At 36.0% G+C, this 21,281-nt stretch overlaps 1 protein-coding gene across 1 annotated transcript; it reads left to right on the top strand.

Annotated features, from left to right (window-relative positions):
* Positions 1–282: 282 nt before the first annotated feature.
* On the top strand, positions 283–20,751 carry LOC119639423 (cadherin-related tumor suppressor). The gene is made up of 5 exons (XM_038036782.1): positions 283–630; positions 13,641–13,942; positions 17,238–18,284; positions 18,352–19,051; positions 20,413–20,751. Exons 1-5 carry the CDS (start codon positions 522–524, stop codon positions 20,697–20,699), a joined length of 2,445 nt encoding a protein of 814 aa, XP_037892710.1. The 5' UTR covers positions 283–521; the 3' UTR covers positions 20,700–20,751.
* Positions 20,752–21,281: the final 530 nt, after the last annotated feature.

Genomic DNA, 21,281 nt, shown 5'->3' on the forward strand with positions numbered 1-21,281 from the left:
ATTCTATGTAACCTAAGCCCAACCAAAAAAATAAATAAATAAATAAAGTAAAGTATGATACATAAAAACATAGTCAAGTAAAGGTAGACAACCTGACAACATAATAAAATAGACTGGTGTCATAATTTATTTAGCGTATGCATCCTAAATATATATGTGTATATTCGTGTATATGTAATTGAATGGATGGATGGTTGGATGGACGGATGATCTGTCTTTTCACATTTTCCGGCAAAGTACAAGAAGTAGTAAAAATTTGTTTTTTTTCTTTTTTTTTTTTTTCGATATCATCGTGAAGTGAGCGTTATATGCAACGTTTAGTTCAGTGTCGTTATCTGGTTTTTCTCGTTGCTCTAATCTCAAGTTAACTTTTACTGAAATTATGTTGACACTTTCAACAATTATGAAATCCATTAGCAGCAACCATTGCGTGTGTTACTGGCTTAACAACTTAATTATAATTTGATTATATTGATTGATTGTTTAAACCGCAAAACGAGAAAGTGTTGAAGAAATTTTACATGCAATTGTCATTAACTGCATTGACAGCATTTATCATTATCAGGATGTGGATTATCTATCATTGGATTATTATGGTAGGCTTAATAAGCCTAATTTTACCAATTATTGGTAAGTAATTAAGTTTCTCTGATAATAATCTCAGGCTGATTGTAAATTTATTATCATTAACGCTTATGTTATGCAAAGATCGATGAGTTCTCTTAAATGAGTTAAAAAGGAGAAATTACTCAATGTTTGAAATTTCAAAATTGAATGCGAACAGGTACATAGGATAAGCTTTAGCGGCGCCAAAACTCAAAGCTATTTCTTAACGCATAGGAAAAGTGATGGACAGCATCTCTTTCCTGCGCATAAGACTACAAAATGCTATTCATTGGATAGATTGTAATTATATTCGGAATAGACTTTCTCAGCGTTTCCCTCGCCCACTCGTCCTGGAATTGTCTATATTTCTTTAATTGCTTTGGAAAATTGGCAAATTCTTGGTATACAAAAACTAGTTGCTTCTGCACTTAGAACCCCTTCTGAACGCCTGAATGGCTGAAAAAACAAAATAGATGCTACGTATATACATCCAGTGGAAACCGCAATGAAAGCTAATATGTCCAATCGCCAGTTCGAACACAGCAGTTAACCAATGTGTGGGTCCTGACTACGGCCACGGTACAACCTTTGGGGGGGGTATCGTGGCGGTTGTGTGTTTCCATCATTCCTAAAGCGAATAATTAAAGTTGATGATAGGCCTCAACACTCCGCAGAGTGGGTTTATCGGGTCATACACAATGAATATATCTAGTTTCTCCAGTGTAGTTCGGGCCCCAAGCTTATAGAGATTGTCTAACCACGGGACTGAGCACCGTGGAATAAAACCTTTATGGTAGTGTAGCCACGTTAAATCCACAAAGAAATCTGATCAATTACCAAAATACCACGATTTCACTTTATAAAATATAAATGGAAAATACTCAGTGTAATGATGCGAAATTTATAATTTTTTAAACGACTTGAAGCTAATTGAGATAATTTTAGAAAATTTCAATAATAATCTGATGTAAGATTTTTTGTTTGCGAAAACCATTCATTTCGAATGATAGCAACTTTAACCTCAATGCTTCCATTAACTATGACAAACTTATTAAGAACCATCAACAAGTTGTTGTTGTGTTGTAGTAGTGAAACTTTCTGAGTTATAGGCAAGCAACAAGAAAATTATATATGTAATCAGTGAAGTATGAAAGCATTATTACGGCAAAATATAAATTTTAAAAATAAAAAGAAAAAAAAACAAAAAACAAAAAACCTCATATAGAACTTTTCAATATACACGTAATTAGGTGACGTGGGCTTGACAATATGCCGAAGTTTTAAATGCAATCAGCTATCAAAGACAAAGTAATAAAACATCTAAAATAAGACTTTGTTGCCATGCAAAGGTTTAGTTTTCATTAGAGCTGTTATATCGGAACGATTTTGGGAAAATAGACTTCTGCGATCCAAACAAGACATAATCGTTATTCTAATTTTCATATTATTATTGTTATTATAAATTCAGCCAGACATTGAATTCCAAGACTAAAGTCTTAAAGCACTAGCATCGAAGGCTATCGGCTCTACCGCACTTGAGGTTCGAACCCACGACCATAGAGTTGCTAGTCGAGACTCTTGCTTACTCGGCCACTTGGGCGGATAATTTTCATTTTAAAAATTAGGTCTCGTCGCAAAGATCTGTCTTTTTGTGAGTAAGCTTCTATATCGTGGGTCTTAAAAAAGGTGCCCCGTTCCATCCATATTTTCCGCGCTTCATTTTCTAGACAAAAATACTATTTTTTATTGACATTTTGCTAAAAAATATTAGAAAATGCAATGCTTTACAATAAATATATACCGACTCTATATAGAAATATTGATCTTGTTCAAGTCATTTTTAGTAGAGTGCAAAATATCTCGAAAGTTGCGCCTTGCGGGTTGAACATAAGAATACAACGACAGAACTCAGATAGACGAGGTGGGCAAACTGACTCAGACCTTTCTTTTGAATCGATTGCTTTATCGCTATTATTTCTGAACGTTACGACCTTTGCTACAAGTGACGTAAATTAAACAAATAAAAACGCTAAAATCAAACTGGGCGTACTGTTCAATATCCTATAGCGTCCTACAATTACTCATATACCGATTTCTTAAAATAAGGTGCTTTTATGGTCAGTTCATCAAAATAAAGGATGTGAAGACAAACACCAACTTATCTAGCAAAAATTTACTTACTATCTGTAAACGCGGCCAAACGTGATGTCTAACATGATATACGTTAATATAGGTGACATTTTCTAGTCGGGCCCCGATAGAGTCCCAAATTTAGGTGTTGCTGCATAGATATCTTTTGCTAAAATATAAAATTTTTAAAAAATTTTTAAAAATAGTTCTTCCAAACAGAATTATAATATGTATAGCTTGTGTTCAAAGTATTTTCATATAGCTTCATGAGGTTTGCCAAAAAAATATTTTACTTTTTCTGATATGCACGGAGTACGCTTCCAAATCCATCTATATCCTAATTCGAAATATTTAACGGAGCTCTGTTACGGTATTTACAGCGATATGTTAATGGATATGGTGGGTGTCTTTGCTAGTTAAATTCGAATTTATGTTCACAACCATAGATTTTCTTTGTGGCGTTATGGGGGTGTGTCCTGTGAAAAGTTTAGGTCCCTCCTAAATTCTTTTGCAAATTTGTACGCGATATATTCATCTTCGTTAACGGGAGAATGTTTATCACATATATTACACAGTCGCGCAGACAAAAAGATGGACAAACGAACAGACGAACATGTTCAGGTGCATTTCAAATTTGAAACTGACCAAGAATTTATATACTTTGTGGGAGTTTTGAAGCTTGTTTCTGCCCCTTTCAAATATATTAAAAAAAAAAAATTTAATTTTGATATATTATAATACTGGGTAGGCGTGGTCAATTTTTTTCAATTTTGTGAAGCTGTCACAGCATCGTCCATAGAGTATACGATCAATTTTTTGCACATTTATCTTGTATAGTTTATCAACAATGAGCAAAGAACCAATTTTTTATTCCCTTTGAAAAACAGAGCTCTCAGTTGACGTCGTGCTTTGGGCGTGTCCTTGCGACCGATTTGATCCATTTTCAATACCAACCGATATGCCGGAACTTCCAATGTTTTGCCGATTTTGAAGTTAATAACTTCATTTTTACGGCCAGAAGAATATTAACCACAAGCATTACACAACCAGACAGACGCACATGCTAGAATCGATTTAGGATTTGATGCTGATCAAGCATATGTATACTCCGCGAGGTCGTTGATGCTTCCATCTGGGCGTTGCAAACGTTGTGACAAAATGAATATACCCCACATACGTCGATGATGGGTATAAAAAAAATCAGACAAATATTCCAAGAGTTATTCTTATGCGCGTCAGTATATCGTCTACAAGTAAATATACTTTAATTTGCTTTACACCTACAAATATATTTTATTGAAGATCTGATGGGAATGTAAGAATCTGAAAGCAGATTTACGCAATCATGACGACTGCATGTCTGCATGGAACTTGTGCTATGCAAAGGCAACACAACCGGAAGGGCTTTGAGATAGACTCAGACCAACGGTTTCATTATGCAGGTCGATTTAGATTACGATTCTTCTCTGTCCGATTAATGTTTCTGCGTTTAGGCGAAGTATTTCGTCCTAAGAACAAACATTTCGGATCGGATCAATTTTTCGATCACTCCTCATACAAATTGCATTAAGTGAAGCAGTGTATAGGGCTTTCCCTTAAATCTTTGAATTTATCACTTTTCAGATATATAATATAAAGTGTGTACTATTTATGTCTCCGTGACTGTATTATATTATTGTTATGTATTATTTTTCATATATATCCATACATATGTACATATTCATATTTTTATTTATTTTCTTTTTAAAGCGACGGTCTCTATAAAACTGTAAAAAAAGGGTGATAATCATGAAGCAGAACGTTTAAATTTTCCGGAATTTTTTTTTAACGTTCCCCTCTCTTACGCATGCCTATCTATATACGTATACATAGAAAGATAGTTTTGCATTAATATTCGTGTCTGTTTTGCTTCTTTTTTTATTTTTTCCTTTTTTTTTTTTAATTTCACTTTCATATATTAATTAAATACTATTTTCTCTTGTAGGTTGATTATGGTACAAAAGTTAACATTCGTCATGTTTTTCACTATTTTCTCTCCCGATTTATAGATTTATTTACTCTAGAAGTACCTTACTGTAAGGTAAAATTATGTATACCAATAACCTAACGTTAGCTTTAGCTTGACGCGAAAAAAACAAGTTTGTAACGAGTAAGTCGCGACAGAATCTTTTACACCCATCGCAGTTGTTCTAAGAAACGTAAAAGCACTAAATATTCATAGTCTATAAGGTTGGGTGCGCGTGACTATATTTTTCTATATTTTTTTTTTATGTACGGTATGAATTTTTCACAATTTTTCGTGCATAGGTGTGTGGGTGTGGGTGTCGCAAGACTGGCTTGGGTCATTTTCAAATTCTTTTCCCCTATTTAGAGGCGATATCTTCATTTTTGTAACCGAATGAACATTTGCCACAGTTGGGCAGACGTACGGATAGACAGACGAATACGATTAGGGGCATTTCGAATTTGAAGCTTGTGTGGGTCTTTGAAGCGTTATAAAGATATTGGAAAAGAGAAATAAATTTTGATACCCTCCAAAATTGAGTCCGCGTAGATAGGCGTTACAGCATCGCCCTTAGAATGCATGTTCAAGCTTATGAGTAATGAGCGAAATACCAATTTTTTACACCTTTCACTTTACCTGCTTTTCACTTTGATAATAGGAAAAAATTAGCCGCGCCCACTCCATATTATAGAGTATGAAAATTTTATTCTTTTACTTCTTGTTTAGGATAACGGGGATGGGTACAACTATCCTACTTATTATTTCTACGTCGCTGTCCCAGTCTTCGTGTAATACAACAAACTTGGAAACGGTTTCCGCAGTTGCTTATCAATTGATAGAATGGCGTTTACATATTAAGTTTTCGTTTTGCTTACGATAAAAAAATTTGGGTTTGCTGATATTAAGGTGTAACCCAAAGCTGTTACTTCGTCTTTTATCGTCTGCAGATCCTGCACATTATTTGCTAGGATAATTGAGTCGTTCCGATATCGGATGTTGTTAACGAATTATCTGTTAACCATAATGCCCGCTTCGATCGTTTGAATAGCTTTTTGAAAGAGTACCTGAGCGTAGCGAGCGAGTAATTTGTCCTGACGCAACACAATATAAAACTTTCGATGCGGCGTCTGGACTAGAATGTGAATGCTTTCTTAGTACTCATGCCTTCCCGGAAACCGAACTGAGTGCGACAAAGTGCCGATTCCCCTTTACCATAATTCCTTTGCTGAATTTTTCTTGGCATTATTTTCAGCTCATTCTATAGTCCTGTGGCATTAGTTGCTTTTTTTTTTTGGAATTGTGATGAATGATGATTTTAAACAATCATCAGGATAAATGCCGATGTCTTAGATCTCATTTAGTTGTCTATGGACGACGACATCTCTCGATAACTCAATATCTCAATTTGATCGTTATTCACGGCTTTGTTGTCTTTGGCATTTTTTTTATAGCTTTTTTTATCTCATCTTTCGTAATGGATGGCCCCGTGAACAAGTGATCATTATTTGGAAAACCTACAGATCTGGTATCGTTTGCCTATAATTGACGACTACAATCTTTTTCACATACCTTTCTTTTTTCTTCTATCTCGGCGACTATTTCATTACAGGTATTCATCACAACAGCCGACGTTGTTTTTCTTTACAGTCTACAAGTTTCCTTGAGTTTCTTGTGTACGCTCAAGTTGTTATACAATGATTGAAGCCTTTCTATTTCCAAGCAATTATTTTCTCTCCATATACGCTTTGCTTCCCGTATCTTTACTCGAATTATTCGCTATATTCGATTGCATTCATTTTCATTAGCTTTGCGGTATATTCCTTTTTCATTCGCAAGTTCCAACATTTCATCAGTTATCCATTGATTATTCGCCGCATCGCTGCATAACTAGTGCATAAACTGTATAAAATATCCTCAAAATATCTCAACTTGCCATGGTTTGAACAGTAAAATACATTAACAGATATCAGAGGGACAGATGGACAGACAAGGTTAAATCGATTTAGAGAATGATTTAAAAATCTATCGGTATTAAAAAAATTGTATCTATCATAAGTGCTTCTGGGTGTTAGTTACATGCGCATCAGCTCAGCGTACCATGTACAGCAAGTGGCACAACATAGCATTTACTAAGTGTTAAGTTTTATGTTTATATCATTTTCTTAACCCCTCATAAGCGCCGAACAAATAAGAGCATAATTTTTATACGAGAAAAATCGCTATGTGTGTTATCAATTAATTTTCGTATAACAAAGGAAAAGTTTAAAACACACAATATAAAATACAAGAACATTTTTTTTTTTTTGTATTTGAAATTTATTTTATAAAACGAAATCTGAAAGATTTTCATCGGCGGTGTCTTGTCAAATTTCCTCAAAATTCACATTTCCTGTCACTGTTGCATTTCTGCGGCTTTCGGGAGAACACTGTATCACACACCTCTTTTGAGGTCAACTATGCCTCACCAAAAGATCTCGACAAAGAGCCAAAGAAAGCGTAGTCTCGGCAAAGCTGACTTCTGTTTACCAATATAATGCATGGTTTGGCGCTTTCGCTATTGACCTCAATTACGGAATGTAACCACAATAGGTCATAGAGTAAGACGGCCTTCCGATCACGCTGAATACAATGCTTTATCTTACAACTTCATCCATCGCAGATTGCGGCCAACTACTCACTCATATTTAATCGCGCATTATCAGTCTCTACAAAAATGGCTCGATCTACTTTCGTTTCCCGCAATTTTCAAGCCATGAAATTTTTCTCTTATCAATTTTTTGAAAATTCATAACTCTTAAAAAAAAAACTATGGTCTAAAATCTCTATAATGATTTTCACGTCCTTCACAATAATACTATAATTACCAAGTTAATTGCTCACGGTAGATCTACTATTTCCGCACGAAATGTCAAATTTAATATAATCTAAAAGTTGAGAGTCTAAGCTCTATTACCCCCATAGACGGTATTAGGACGTTTGACACAATTCGAAGTATAATATCCATATGTTAGGGCATATAAAAAGTCTCTGCGTTTTTTTCTGCGGGATGGTATTAATGCCTATATATATCGGGTAGCACTCCTCTGATTGTCTCAAATGAACATGTGCTGAACAGGTGACATTTCAGCTTACGATTTGTAAAAAGATAGTTTTCGAATTCTTTGCTCGTGTACAAAATTATATTGATTTGTAAATGAGTGAAATATCTGAAGAAATACACTAAGTGATTCTATTTTACTATAAAAAAGGTCAAAAAGCTGCAAAAGCATGCCAAAAAATTGTAAAGTGTATAGTGAGAATGCTAAAGTGACCGCAATACCTAGAAGTGATTTGCTCCATTTCGTTCCGGAAATTTCGATGGCAAAGATGAACCTCATTCTGGTCGAAAATGTCGACGAAATTTTGCAATGGCTTGAGCAAGACCGGCAGACAAGCTGGCAGGAAATAGCTAAGACACTAAACATCAACCACATGACAATCTGGAATCGTTTCAAAGGAGCAGACTATGAGAAGAAACTTGAAATTGCGGAGACTTTTTATATGGCCCATTATTACTGTGGATAGAAAGTAACGACACTGTATTTTTTTATAAATACCATGCGTCACTACTTTTTTTTTATCGCCTAAGATATATTCCCTATTGATGTAACATAGTCACGATCAGAAAAATGTAAAGAAAGGGATAGGAGGACGGCCACGGCCTAGTGGTTGTACGTTCAATCGGTAAGGGTTATGCTTTTATTGACTGAGCGCTTACTACAGCTACGATCAATATAAAATATACCGCGCTTGATATTTGAACCCGCCAATCTTGACTTGATAGTCGGAATTCCAACCTATTCGACTAATCATGCGAATCACTGCACACGAAACTAAAAGTCGATTATTTCCGCCTATTATTGTATTTAACGGAAAGAAACCTTTAACAAATGCTTCCGATGTACAGAGATTTGCAAAAAAATACATATATATTCTTAATTACCATGAATAGCGGAATCGATTTAGCAATGCCTGACCGTCTGTTTTGTGACGCCATTATTACAATTTTAAAATTTTGATTACGCAGCAATGAATAATTTGAAGAAAGTTGATTTCACATTTCCTTCGTAGAAATATGAATAAAATTGAACCTGCTAGAAGAAAATAAATACAACTTTTTCCATTTAAGCCGGGTCAGTTAGTAGTGTTCTCTCAAATATTGACGTCTGTGTCAAATTTCATACAGCAATCGACCCTGAGTCGAAACGATAATGAGAGCTACCAAAAATCAGACGTAGCTAGATCCACGATACGACTTATAGTTCGAGTGAAGAAATTATTTTATCTAAGTTATTTTATCTAAGAGAACTTAATCGTATTTGCTATACCCTTTGTCATGAATGGTACTAAATTTGTGCGGATGTATGCAACACCCAGAAAGATTTGAGATATCCCCTGCTTCAGATTCACTTCCGGAATCGACTTAATCTTGCCTGTCCATTTTTCCGTTTTGTTTTCTTGCATTCCTCCTACAGGGCACGGCTTAATGTAGCTTCTGATCTCTTCATAAATTAATTATTAAATTTTTTTCTTTTTTTAACATTGTGTTACGCAAGTACTCGCACGCAACGGAAGCTCTAGAGCTTACCATAACACTTGATCATAACTTACGCACAATACTTGTGAAGATGATGCATTTCTTCATTTGTTACCGATTCAAGGCAATCTACCGTTAAGCAAGTGAACTTAAAGATTTCACAACTTTACGCATAATTAAATGTGTTTTTCCTGTGTATCACACAAAAAAAAGTAAAAAATTTTTTTTTTTTTAATTTATTGCCAACGATTTACTAAATAATAAACATTTTCTGATACGCAAAACGAGTCGATTATAAAGAAAACAAAAAAATTAAATGAAATGACATATAGACAACATGTGCAACGTTGCAAAAGAAGAAAGCTTCGGGTCCTGAGGAAATGCCTACCCAAACAGTACGGCTGATGGGTAACATATGGTCATCGCTGTGGAAAAAATAGCTTCCGGCCTTGCTACGAAAGCGGGGTAAGCCGCGGTCTCGCGGACAACGTGCACAAACGTTTAGAGAAAGAGCTACAGAGCCGAGATGGGTTTTCTAGGCGCCAGTTTGACTTTGTCAAACGACCATCGAATGCTGATGGCAGCATAAAAAATCAAGAACGCAAATGGGTTCTGCGCTTCCATCACGTTGGATATTAGAAACGTTTTTAACACGACTGATTATGAAGGGTCCATAAAAAGGCTTAAAACAGTCAAGGCTTTCTCCGTACTTGATAACGAAAGTGTACTGCGTAATACAAACGACGGCATAAGAGAACATAGCTTTACTGCAAGAGCACCACAGAGCTCCGTCCTGAATGCCTTCCCGTTGTATCTTGCTATGCGGATTATGCAGCAAGCGTCCGTCGCTCTAATAGAACGCCTTAAAGCTTATAAGTAGGTGGCTGCACAAGCTCAAATTAAAACTTGGCGTGGGGAGGAGTTAAGCCTGTGATTGATAGAAGGGTTTTCGAAACGCCGAAAACCGAGTTAGCGAAGGAAATTGCAGCAAAGTCTGCAGAGTTGAGACCGCTGTTGATTGATTGCGATAAACCGCGCCGTTCTTAAGTCTTACCCACAGTTAGAAGACAAATCCAAACCCCCAATAAATTATCCCGTTCAACGACAAATCTATTAAGCATCATCAACTATTTTCTTCTTTTACTGGTCGAATAGCATCTTGGGCAATCATTTCCGCAACGCTTTCCTTTCCTTTTGCAAGTCGCGTTTACCTGCAAACATGATTCAGGTAAATCGATTAGTTCGAGAAGTTTTTTCTTTTCACCATGGGAACGTACCACCAGCAATTCTTGCTCAATCTACATGGAAATAAAAAAAAAAAACCAAGTGAAAGCACCTTCTATTTTCTATCATTCCTAGGAGCGATTGCCCATTTTTTGCAAGGTGCAGACTTACTGAAAAATGCATTACGTGACAGTAGAGCAATGAGGAAATTAAAGGGAATAATTTTATGGTTCCATTGCTTATGATTAACTGCAACTAATTTATTTGCTATAAACAAGATTTGGTCTGCGACCTAGAATATACTACGATATTTTGAAGCCGCATGATGTAGCCAAAAAAAAAAAGAAACAAAACCAAAGCTTGCAAAAAAAAAATGTTTAACATTTGCTTAAATGGAATATATTCTTAAACGGAAGTTTAGTAGAGCGTATCCGGCGTTAATATATATAAAAGTAGACATGAAAAGTAAGCAGATGCATATAGTGTTAGTAGCAAAGCATTGGTAAATGCATTAAATAAGACCATAAAATAAAAATTATTCAGCCAAAGTCGAATTTTAGTGATATGCACCATCATTTATATATTAATATATATATATATATATATGTATATGTGTGTATATGTATGTATATATATATAGATGTAGCGTATACATTGGAAATCAAATTTGGTAACACTTTGCAGACATTTTTCTAAATTAAAAATTGTACACCGGCTGCGAAAATTTGAAACCGGAATCCGGAAAATGATGTTTTAGGCGCCATTTTCTCTTGTTGACATCTAACAAAGATCTTCATCTTGTAGCAGCATACGTTTCATAAAACAGTATAGTGTTTGAAATAGCGCTCAACATGTCGAGTTTTGTACGGAGAGAAGAGCGTTGGTTGAACGGTACAAACGGCATCGTACGCCATTACTCATGATGAAAAGTGGATTTAGTTTGAGAGCGTCAGGCGCAACAATATGCAGACTTATTGAGTGATTTTGTACTATTATTATTATTATTATTATTATCTATTGTACTCGATGTTATATACACTCAAACCTGTTTTTGCGTAGTCTTTGTTTGTGCGATATGCGACGATTAGTATTGAATTCTATAATCGCATAATTTAATCGTTGAACGTACAAGAATTTCCAGCTCGGGTTTTCTCGAAACGGATTGCATCTCTGGTTAAGTTGCTGAGTTGATTTTTTCCCATTCAGATAGTTAGCGATTAGTCTCACGCTTTGTTTTGCTTGTTTTAATGAATCCGTAGAAGAAGCTCACTCGAACAGAGCAAAGAGTTGCCTTTTGTGCCTAGTCCGCTAAATAAAGCGATTTAACGTAAACTCTGCACATGAGTGAGGGCAAATGCAAAGCGAACAGAAAGTTAATCTCCTTAGAAAGTAAGACCACAATTTCAAAACGAACAGCAGAAGGTGAAGGATGTATAGCTTATGGCATAGTATTTGGATTAGGTGAATCCACTATAAGGGGCATACCAACAACGTGCAGGCCAAAGAAAAAGAAATCTTGTAGTTGTGCCGCAAACGAAGACGCTAAACGGGCAGCGTATACCAAAATTGAAAAGGCGCTTGTATTGCGGATTGAAGAATTAACTCAAAAACGAATCGCCTTTAACGGTGAATCTTATGATCATTTAAAGGATTTAGAAACGTCTTGTTCATCGTCTCACATTGCAAGCTCGAAGTTTTCTGCAAGTATTGGCTGGTTACTCAAGCTCTTACAACGACACGTACATACAATTTGAAGATAAAGGGCGAAACTGCATCCGCTGATGAGACATCCGCTAAAAATTATTCTAAGCTCTTAGCAAAAATCGTTGAAGATTAGGTGGATTAGAAGCGTTTCACAATACTGCAAGTAGCTGCCAAACCTCGTCTCTTGATTTCTTTAAAAAAAAAAACAATTCCTGGTTATTTCGTAAGGTTTTGATCTACTTTCTTCGTGAGACTTTTTTATGCGGTCCCTATTCACCGCATAAAAAAAAAAACTTTTTAATTTTGTTGCGAACAATAGTTTTTATAACTGCTCCTGATTTTTTTATGCGGTCCTTAATCACCGCACAATAACAGGTTTAAGTGTATAGCACGCAAAAACCACTATTCTATTAGATTTCCGAGCCGTCTGAGCGAAGAACTGGATACGCAAGTAATTTTCATAAAAATTTTTTTCGAAATCAACTTTCCACCGCTCGAGGAAAGCAAGATTTGGGTCATGCTTTGGATGCATTGGCACCTCTCAGTTAAGTTCTTTTTAATTTTTCTGGATTATTAAAGATGCATGTAGCTGTGTTGGTATTGCCATAGTTGAAAACGATCGATTCTATTGATTAATTCTAGCTAGGGTGCCTCAATTACACACTTTAATCCTCCTAGTAGTTGAGAGTAGAAAATGAAATCAATTATTTTGTCAGATTGGATGAGCTTATGATGCAAGGTGTCCCTTCAATCCCACCGAACGGTATACCTCGCCTTATATATAGGTGGCGTCAATTCGCGCCCTGCTACCGTCTTGAATAACGGTTCAACGATGCGGTGCGATTGTATTATTGAAACTAAATCGGACGATTTCATTTGGTTTCGACAGCGGTCCGCAAATGAAAGTTCGGTTCGGTTCAATTTTTCTCTATTAATTCATAGCATACTCTACTGCCGAATTTCTTCTCGTATCTAGTGTGAGAGATAAATGTTTCGAAATTTTTTATTTGATCAATTTTTATAAACGTGCGGCTACAATATATTTCAAAAGTTATAGGCCTTTCTTTTAATTTTCTTGACTTGTGGGTATTCTACCGCCAGAGTGGCCGAAGGCGAGGAATCTCGACTAGCAACTCAATGGTCGCGGGTTCGAATCTCAAGTGCGGTAGCCTTAGATGCCAGTGCTTTAGATTTTAGTTGTCTGGCGAAATTAATAATAATAATAGATGAACGGACTGAAAATGGAAACGTATATTATCGACATTTCTATATGGCTTGTTAAATCATTATTCTCTTGTTACAAATAAATAAAATCATTAATCTGTTTAAATAAATATTTTTAAAATAAAATAAATAAATTTGAAAAATATATTACGATTTAAAATTTTATTAAAGCTGTTGAAAGGGCTATACTGGATTCACGGTGCTATCTGGAGGGCGGTGGTTCAGCCGAAAGTTTTTTAGCTAGCGAAGATCTAGAGATCGGCGCAATTATTGGTAAGCTGCGCATAAACGGCGATCCAGATATCGATAATGGTGATATTAATCTAACGTTAAGAGAAAAAGACGCATCTTTAGAGATAGTCGCAGGAACCAAAGAATTAGCTTTAACCGTTGAATTGGATAAGGAAGGCGTAAAAGGGCCTTCATCAATATATGTTAACGTTATATGCCTACGAAGACATTCAACAGATCCGGTAAGTTCAATGATCTTTAAATAGTGCTTTTGATTTAAAAAAAACCTTTTTCATTGACTATGTTCATTTCAATTATCAAAGTATTAACAAAAGGCGTTGACGTTGCTAGAAAAACATTCCAATGCCGCAGCGCAATAGTGATGAAGTTTTATCACCCGAACACTTTACCGCCATCACCTAACAGCCTTGCCTATGCTATACACGGCATACTTGGCTTTTTACCACAATGATTGTAAACAGAAGCCATAAATTAGGTTTTTTTTTACTTCCGCTTAAGAACACACTCATAAAGCATGCCTATGCCCGTTTAGCCTATAAACTTTTACTATGCGTGGTTTAGTTTTATTTAGTTAAACAAAAAAAGAAAAAAAAGAAGAAAAAATAAATAAATCCCTACACTTTCATTATTGCCTTCTTTCTTTCTTCTTTACTCGTCTCGTAAGTCTTTCTCTATTTCTCTACTCTCTTTCTCCTTACACTTTTCTCAAATATCCTAGAAATTAACTGAAGGTCTCTTAGCCATTACATTCACATTACAGTTAAGTTAGTTGGCATAGTTCTAAATAATTTAATACTGCCTTCTCTTAGTAGATTTCTTAATATTTGCCTCGTATAGATGGCTTCAAGCACTTTGAACTTTGCGGTAAGTTCATTGACCACTTTTAAAACTTTACTAGTTTTAGTTTAGCAAGAGATTTCCCACCTAAACTGCACTACACTTGTATGAACGATTATATAAAGTTACACAAAACATGAACAAGAGTTGACATAAGTAAATGTTGAAAAAGTTAATATTTGATTATAAGGAATTATGTTTTTGATATGTTTTTATGTTTTAACTCTCCTATACACACACTTGTGTACAGGTAACCCATCGTGCAACGCTAGTTACTTTCCAAAATATTGCCGTGTTACGCAAGCTCGCTCGTTATACAGAAGAAGGAGAGGTTAGGTTGCAAAATAAAAAAAAAAATTTCTATTTTCATAAATATCTTCATTAAAATTTCGGTAAGAATAAATACTTCACTGAGCACTCTTAGCCGCAGCGCTTTTCCTTTCTTGGCACGATATTCTCATTCTATGTAGACTTTTCTACATTATCTTCAGATGTAAGCTCTACAAAAAAAACATGTAAGAAAAATATATTCGGCAGGGGCCGAATCTCGCATACCCACCACTACGTCTTTCGCATTCCACTCTTCAAATTCTTTTATTTGGCAGTATAAAGAAAAAATTAATCGCGATGTCTACTATAATCATTTTAAAATTAACCCATTTTTAGGCAGATAATATATCTTCATTTGAGGAGTATACGATATAGTTTTAAACATTCTCTCTTGTTTAACTTATGATAAATAAGCATAACATCTTCAAAAATTGAAAAAAATAAAATCTAATTACCCATAACTTCGTGTGGACATGGCTGATTGGTTCCATGTTTAGACCTAAAGAGTAGAGTGTTTTGTAAAGTAAATGTGAAAATTTTAACCATCTCCGAGTAACAAACAAAAATTTTTGTTAAGAAGAGCGGAGTTGCGTCCAGTTTACACTGCACTGTCGGCTTCTACTCTAACCAATTTGGCCCATTTTCAATACCAACCTACGTGCAGAAGTTTGCAATATTTCTAGTAATGTACAAAGCAGAGGTACAGACATGGCTTAATCAACTCAGACCATGACACTGATCACGAATATATACACCTTATAGACTCTCTGAAGCTTCTTTTTGGGTGTTACATACATTATGTGGCGGGTGTAAAGGAAAAGACGTCATGAATGTGCATTCGGCACTCCCTTTTTTTTGGAATTCGATTTCTTAAGAAATCGACTAGTTTTCATGCAAACCCACTGCATTTTCGTAAAAGTATTAATAGTTTACGAAAATTTTACAGGAAAACCTGTTGATACGTAGGTCCTCGGATGAGAAATGTAATTTTCGAACAATGCTAAAGTGAGTCCGTACTGCAGAAGTGCCATTCTATAAGGCAAAGTTGCCGATTCTCGAACCATATGAGCCCATGCTATAGAAGTCCCGGTTTACACGGGTATGTTCCCAATTCTCGAACCAAATTAGAGTGAGTCTGTGTTATAGAAACGCCATATTATAGGGCCATGTTTCCAATTTTTGAACCGTGCTAGAGTGAGTCTGCACTAGAGAAGTAGCTTGCTATAAGGCAATGCTTCGTGCTAGAGTGAGCCGATACAATAGAAGTGCGCGTTATGCGACGGTTTGCCGTTACGACAATGAACGTTATAAAGTACACAAAAGAATAACTCGCAGTTATACCAACCTTTGAGCGAGCACACACACACTATTATAAACTTTTGTTTTAATTGTAGATGCATCAGTTGATCATTTAAGATCAACAAACGCATTATTTTCTATTCATAATCAGGACTATTGTTTCCAGAACGCCACCTGTAGGCATATTATTGGGATTTCTTTAATCCCCTAGGAGTCAAGTACACTGATTAAAGACTCTTCTTGCGAATTTAGTCAACTATGCTTCCACCAAATTTCGATATCCACAGCCAATCTTTAATAATTCAGTTTAAGGCATCTACGACTCCTAGCGGCAGACAGTCTTACACTCGGTCGTAAAAGTGTAGTAGCAAGCATATAGAGAAAACTACGCTTTCTATATAAGGCTAATGTTACGTACTAGATGATACAGCCGATTTATAAATCTTTGTAAAGAGTTTCAATAATCACCAAGGCCCCTCTAAGCATAAGTACGTACCTATTTTTGTCCAAGTGTTCACCTATCTCTTGGGATCAATACCTCAAAGTTTTGATTTCAAATTTTTTCTTATCGCTTCTCTTAGGTTAAGTTCAATGCCTAACAAAATCGATTAAAAGGTTCACTTACAATTAACGTGAAACCAATAAGTTTTCCTACTTCTTCACATGAAGGGGTCAATAATTTTTTCGAAATGTTTCTTCAAGTTTCATCAGATTCGAATATCGCCACAAGGAAGCATTAATAAATTAAACGGAATAGATAAATGTTTACGATATCATATGTGACGCTATATATTATATAATACAAATATATAATCAGCAAATTCATTTTGGCCCTATTTCTTAGTTCAATACAACTTCTTTGTAGTTATCAATTATGAACGTACTCGTCTATCAGTAGGAACTAGCTGTAATGAAAAATGTTAGTCTAAAGGAAACTGCCTTTCTCGAAGAGGAAGAGCTATTTTGAAATCAAGATCATCAGAAAAGAAACTTTTCACTTTTTTATGATTATATAACATATATATACATATTTTTATTACTTTTTTTTAGAGTTTTGTTATACCTGTCAATGTGCGTGTAATCGATGTCAATGATAATGCCCCCGAATGGATAGCTGCACCGTATACATTAACTCTATCCGAAGTAACTGTACCTGGTACGCGTATATTGCAAGGAGCAAAGGCCGAAGATGCTGATCAACCCGGATCATTCTCAACTGTTGAATATCAAATTTTGCCGGGGCATTATTCAGAATATGTGCAATTTCTAAATCCCCTAGAAGGGACTTTAGTATTAAAGAAATCCTTAGATTACGAAGTAATGCAAAATTTTACTGTAAAACTACGGGCTCAAGATCAAGGAATACCTCCAAAATACTCAGATACTACGCTCCGAGTTGTAATTACAGACGCCGATGATCAAAATCCTAAATTTTTAAGAGAATCGTACAGTGCTGAACTGCCAGGCGATGGCAGACCCGGTGAGCTACGGACGCGTCCAGAGCCAATTAGGGCCATCGATCAAGATGAGGGCATTTGTGCACCTCTACAATATTCTATTGTACAATCACAAGATACCAAATACTTTCGTATACATCCGCACAGTGGAGTGATAACACTGCTTACACCTATCGGTTATTCGGATTTAACAAACGGGGCGACATTGGTAGTTAAAGCTACGCAAGTCGATAATCCCGATCGTTACGCCTTGACAACGGTAACATTAACTCGTCTCGGTGGAATACACAACGACATTAGTGCCTTGGCTTTTGTGCAAAAAAAGTTTTATATGCGTATACGTGAGGACACAGCGGTGGGCAATCGAATCTTAGCCTTGCCAACTAATAAGCCAGGAAAGCATTTAAAATATAGCATACCGGACCCAGTGAATTCTCAATTTTTTAATGTGGGCATGTTGGGCGAAGTCATTCTTACGAAGCCTTTGGATTATGAAAAAATGACCCGTCACGATTTTCAAATATTAGCCACAGACGATATAACGAATGCAACGGCCGATGTAACATTGGAAATAACCGATGTCAACGATTGGGAGCCAAGATTTCGAGAGACTCACTATGAATTTGCTATACCGAAAAGTGTAAGTTCGAAAATTTTGAAAAACTGGCAAGCCTAGAGGATATAGTTTTCCGAAATTTTTATTATAGCAAACTTTACAATCGCGCTCGGTACCTTTGGAAGGATTAATGATTGGAAAGGTAGAGGCAGCCGATGGTGATCGTAATGACAAATTGGAATTGTCCTTGCGGGGCCAACATGCTGGTCTTTTTGAGATTGATAATATCGGCAATATATATATGCGTCCAGAACAATTGCATCAGTTGAATGAATCGGTTATTCACCTTATAGCTATCGCCAGAGATAGTGGAGTACCGCCACGTAGCACTTCTGTGCCCGTGACCGTTACAATGGAAGGTGTAACTTTGGCCCAATCATCGTGGAGTAACAGTCTCTTAGCTATGTTCGTTGCCTTGGTGGCTATCTTCATAATCATCATACTGGCTTTAATTTGTTGCATAGTTCACTATAAAAGCAAGACACGTAAAACAACACCCGCTTTGGCTCGTAGCAATCGCGGTCATAGCGGTGTTTCATCAGCTAATTTAATGACACATGAGAAAATGACAAGCGGCAATGGTAATGGTGCTACGACTTCCAGCGGCAACGTTTCGGTTTTACATATGAAACGTAATGGCGGCAACGTGACTATGGCAAATGGTAGCTATCAAAGTAACGCGATGGGTGCTGGAATATCAGGTATGGGTGCTTCGGCAATATTGGCAGCCAGCTTAGAGAGAGAACGTGAAAGGGAAAGACAAAGGGAAAATTACGCAGCCACTGTAAGAAGTAAGTATTTAGTAAGTAGTTAGTGTTTTGTATTGAACCTTGAGAATTCATCAAATCGTTTAATTACTGCAATTATCATTTCTAAAGATATTAAGCCAGCCAGAGCTTTCTCGCTCTATATACCTGCCCACCTATCGCCGCATACATAAACCAAAATTCAACCAAAATCGATCACTTAGACATTTTGCTTTATTTATGTGCGTTTTTTATATCCACCACTATAAGATGAGGGCATACTCATTTTATATTTTTCCCATAATGTATTCAACACCTAAAAGCAAACTTCAAAGATCCTGTTAAAGTGTAAATATTCTTGATCAGCGTGAAATCCTGAATTGATTTACCTATGTCTGTCCGTCTGTGAAACTGTGTGTCTGTGTTATGTGGGTTGTTGGCACTCTTCTTCAATGAAGATATCAGCTTCAGATTTGGTAGAAACTTTGGAAGTTTCTGGACGCAGGTTGATATTGAAAATGGGCCAAATTGGTCACAGCAGAAGCGCACCGTGGAGCGTCAACTGAACGAAAGTCTGTCTTTTTAACAAATATTTGCGGATTTTTTCTCATACTCGGAAATTATTAAAGTTAGAAGGCTAAAATTCTCCACATTTACTTTACGAAACATTCCACTCTTTAGGTCCAAAAATGGAACTAATCGGCCATGCCCACACACAGTTACGAGTAATTAAATATTATTTAATTAATTTCGCACTAGATTTTATTAAGGAAGTAGACTTGAATGTTAAGAATAGGTGGACTAAGACCACCATAAGTCTGTCCGGTACTGTGTCCAAAAAGTAATATCAATTTAATTTTTTCTTCTTTAAATCCATTTATTAATCTAAATCTACTTCGTCGCCTTCGAAGTAATTCGCAAACGTTGCCTTCGCAAAGTGTTGCCTGGCGAAAAGATTTCACAGCGCGCAAAACATCACGATAAGCGAACAAAACTGGTTTTGCGTTTGGCGCGGTTCTTTCGATTTTTGCTCATACTTTGCAAGATATTCGCTCGACTGATCGACTCATTCCGGGTCATAATCCAACTCTAGATCCAACTCTCATCTCCCGTGATAATGCATTTCTTGACCGATTGATCGCATCACTCCACTCATCACAGTGCTAGTGACTGTCCATCTGATATTTGTCCATTTAAATCTGTCTTACCGGTCGATTCAGAAGCATTTTCTAAATCTATCTAAGTCTGTGCGTTTAGTCAAGTCTTAGCGTGTCAAAAAACTCGCCGTTCAAATTGATGAAGATAATTATTTTTAGGATCTCCGAGTCATATTTTATTTGCCAAATAGAATTATATTATGATTATGTAATGAATACTAACCAAACTGAAAACTTATTCTTCTTTAGGTATAGTTTCTCGGGCCTCGGCTAACGGACAACTCTACGAGGAAGACGAAATCGAAGATGATTCGTTGACAACGCAACATCAACATCATCAAATTTCTAGCGCAAACGCGATACGAAGGAAGGCTGCCTGGGAAGCACCTCCAACCTCATCGACTCAAGCAAACAGTGTCGCGGCCATTACTTGCGCGGGTAATGGCAGTTTAACGAATATGGGTGTTAATGCAGATACTTCCAATTTGACTGACACAATGGGATCTTCCGAAAATAATTTAACCGTTTACTTTTAAATATTATTATTTGTGTTTTTTTTTTTGTTTTTGTACATAATTTTTTTTGTTAATATAATACTTTAGTTCTTTACTAATCGAAAAAATTTTATTTATTATTATGTTATACAGAATGTAGTCAATTTATATGACAAGTGCATTAGAAACTAAATACGAATGCGATAGTCGGATAAGATCGACCGTTCGGCACCCTATACCACTAAGACGTTAATTAGCAGCACACCAAAAATGATAAATTACTTTTCGCAAATACATAATTTTCACGGAAGCCACCATATCGGAAAATAATTAAACGTCATCCTCGTCTAACTTTAGCCAGAGTAAATCGCAAATTAGAGTATGTCACTTTGTTGCTTTCTTGAGAGTTTCGGTCGGCGAAATGTAGTCTAAAAAAAAGGTCTATGGGATCCAAATTCGCTTTGGTTGTTTTAAGATAACCATTTTTCATGAGTTGAGATCCAATATATAAATTTACCTGGTCCAAAATTGGTAAGATTAATTTTTATGTCAAGTTATTGTTATCAAAAAATTTTCATAAAGGAGTATTGAAAATTAGATCTTTATGCCATTTATCAAGATTCA

The sequence above is a fragment of the Glossina fuscipes genome, unplaced genomic scaffold, assembly GCF_014805625.2.
Source record: "Glossina fuscipes isolate IAEA_lab_2018 unplaced genomic scaffold, Yale_Gfus_2 112, whole genome shotgun sequence".
In the NCBI taxonomy this organism is placed as follows: domain Eukaryota; kingdom Metazoa; phylum Arthropoda; class Insecta; order Diptera; family Glossinidae; genus Glossina; species Glossina fuscipes.

Bases quoted from the DNA above. Each gene is read 5' to 3' on its own strand.
- LOC119639423 (XM_038036782.1), top strand. From the start codon at position 522: ATGCAATTGTCATTAACTGCATTGACAGCATTTATCATTATCAGGATG. The intron at 631-13,640 runs GTAAGTAATTAA...ATTTTATTAAAG, and splicing joins CCTAATTTTACCAATTATTG to CTGTTGAAAGGGCTATACTG. The intron at 18,285-18,351 runs GTAAGTTCGAAA...TTTTTATTATAG, and splicing joins AATTTGCTATACCGAAAAGT to CAAACTTTACAATCGCGCTC.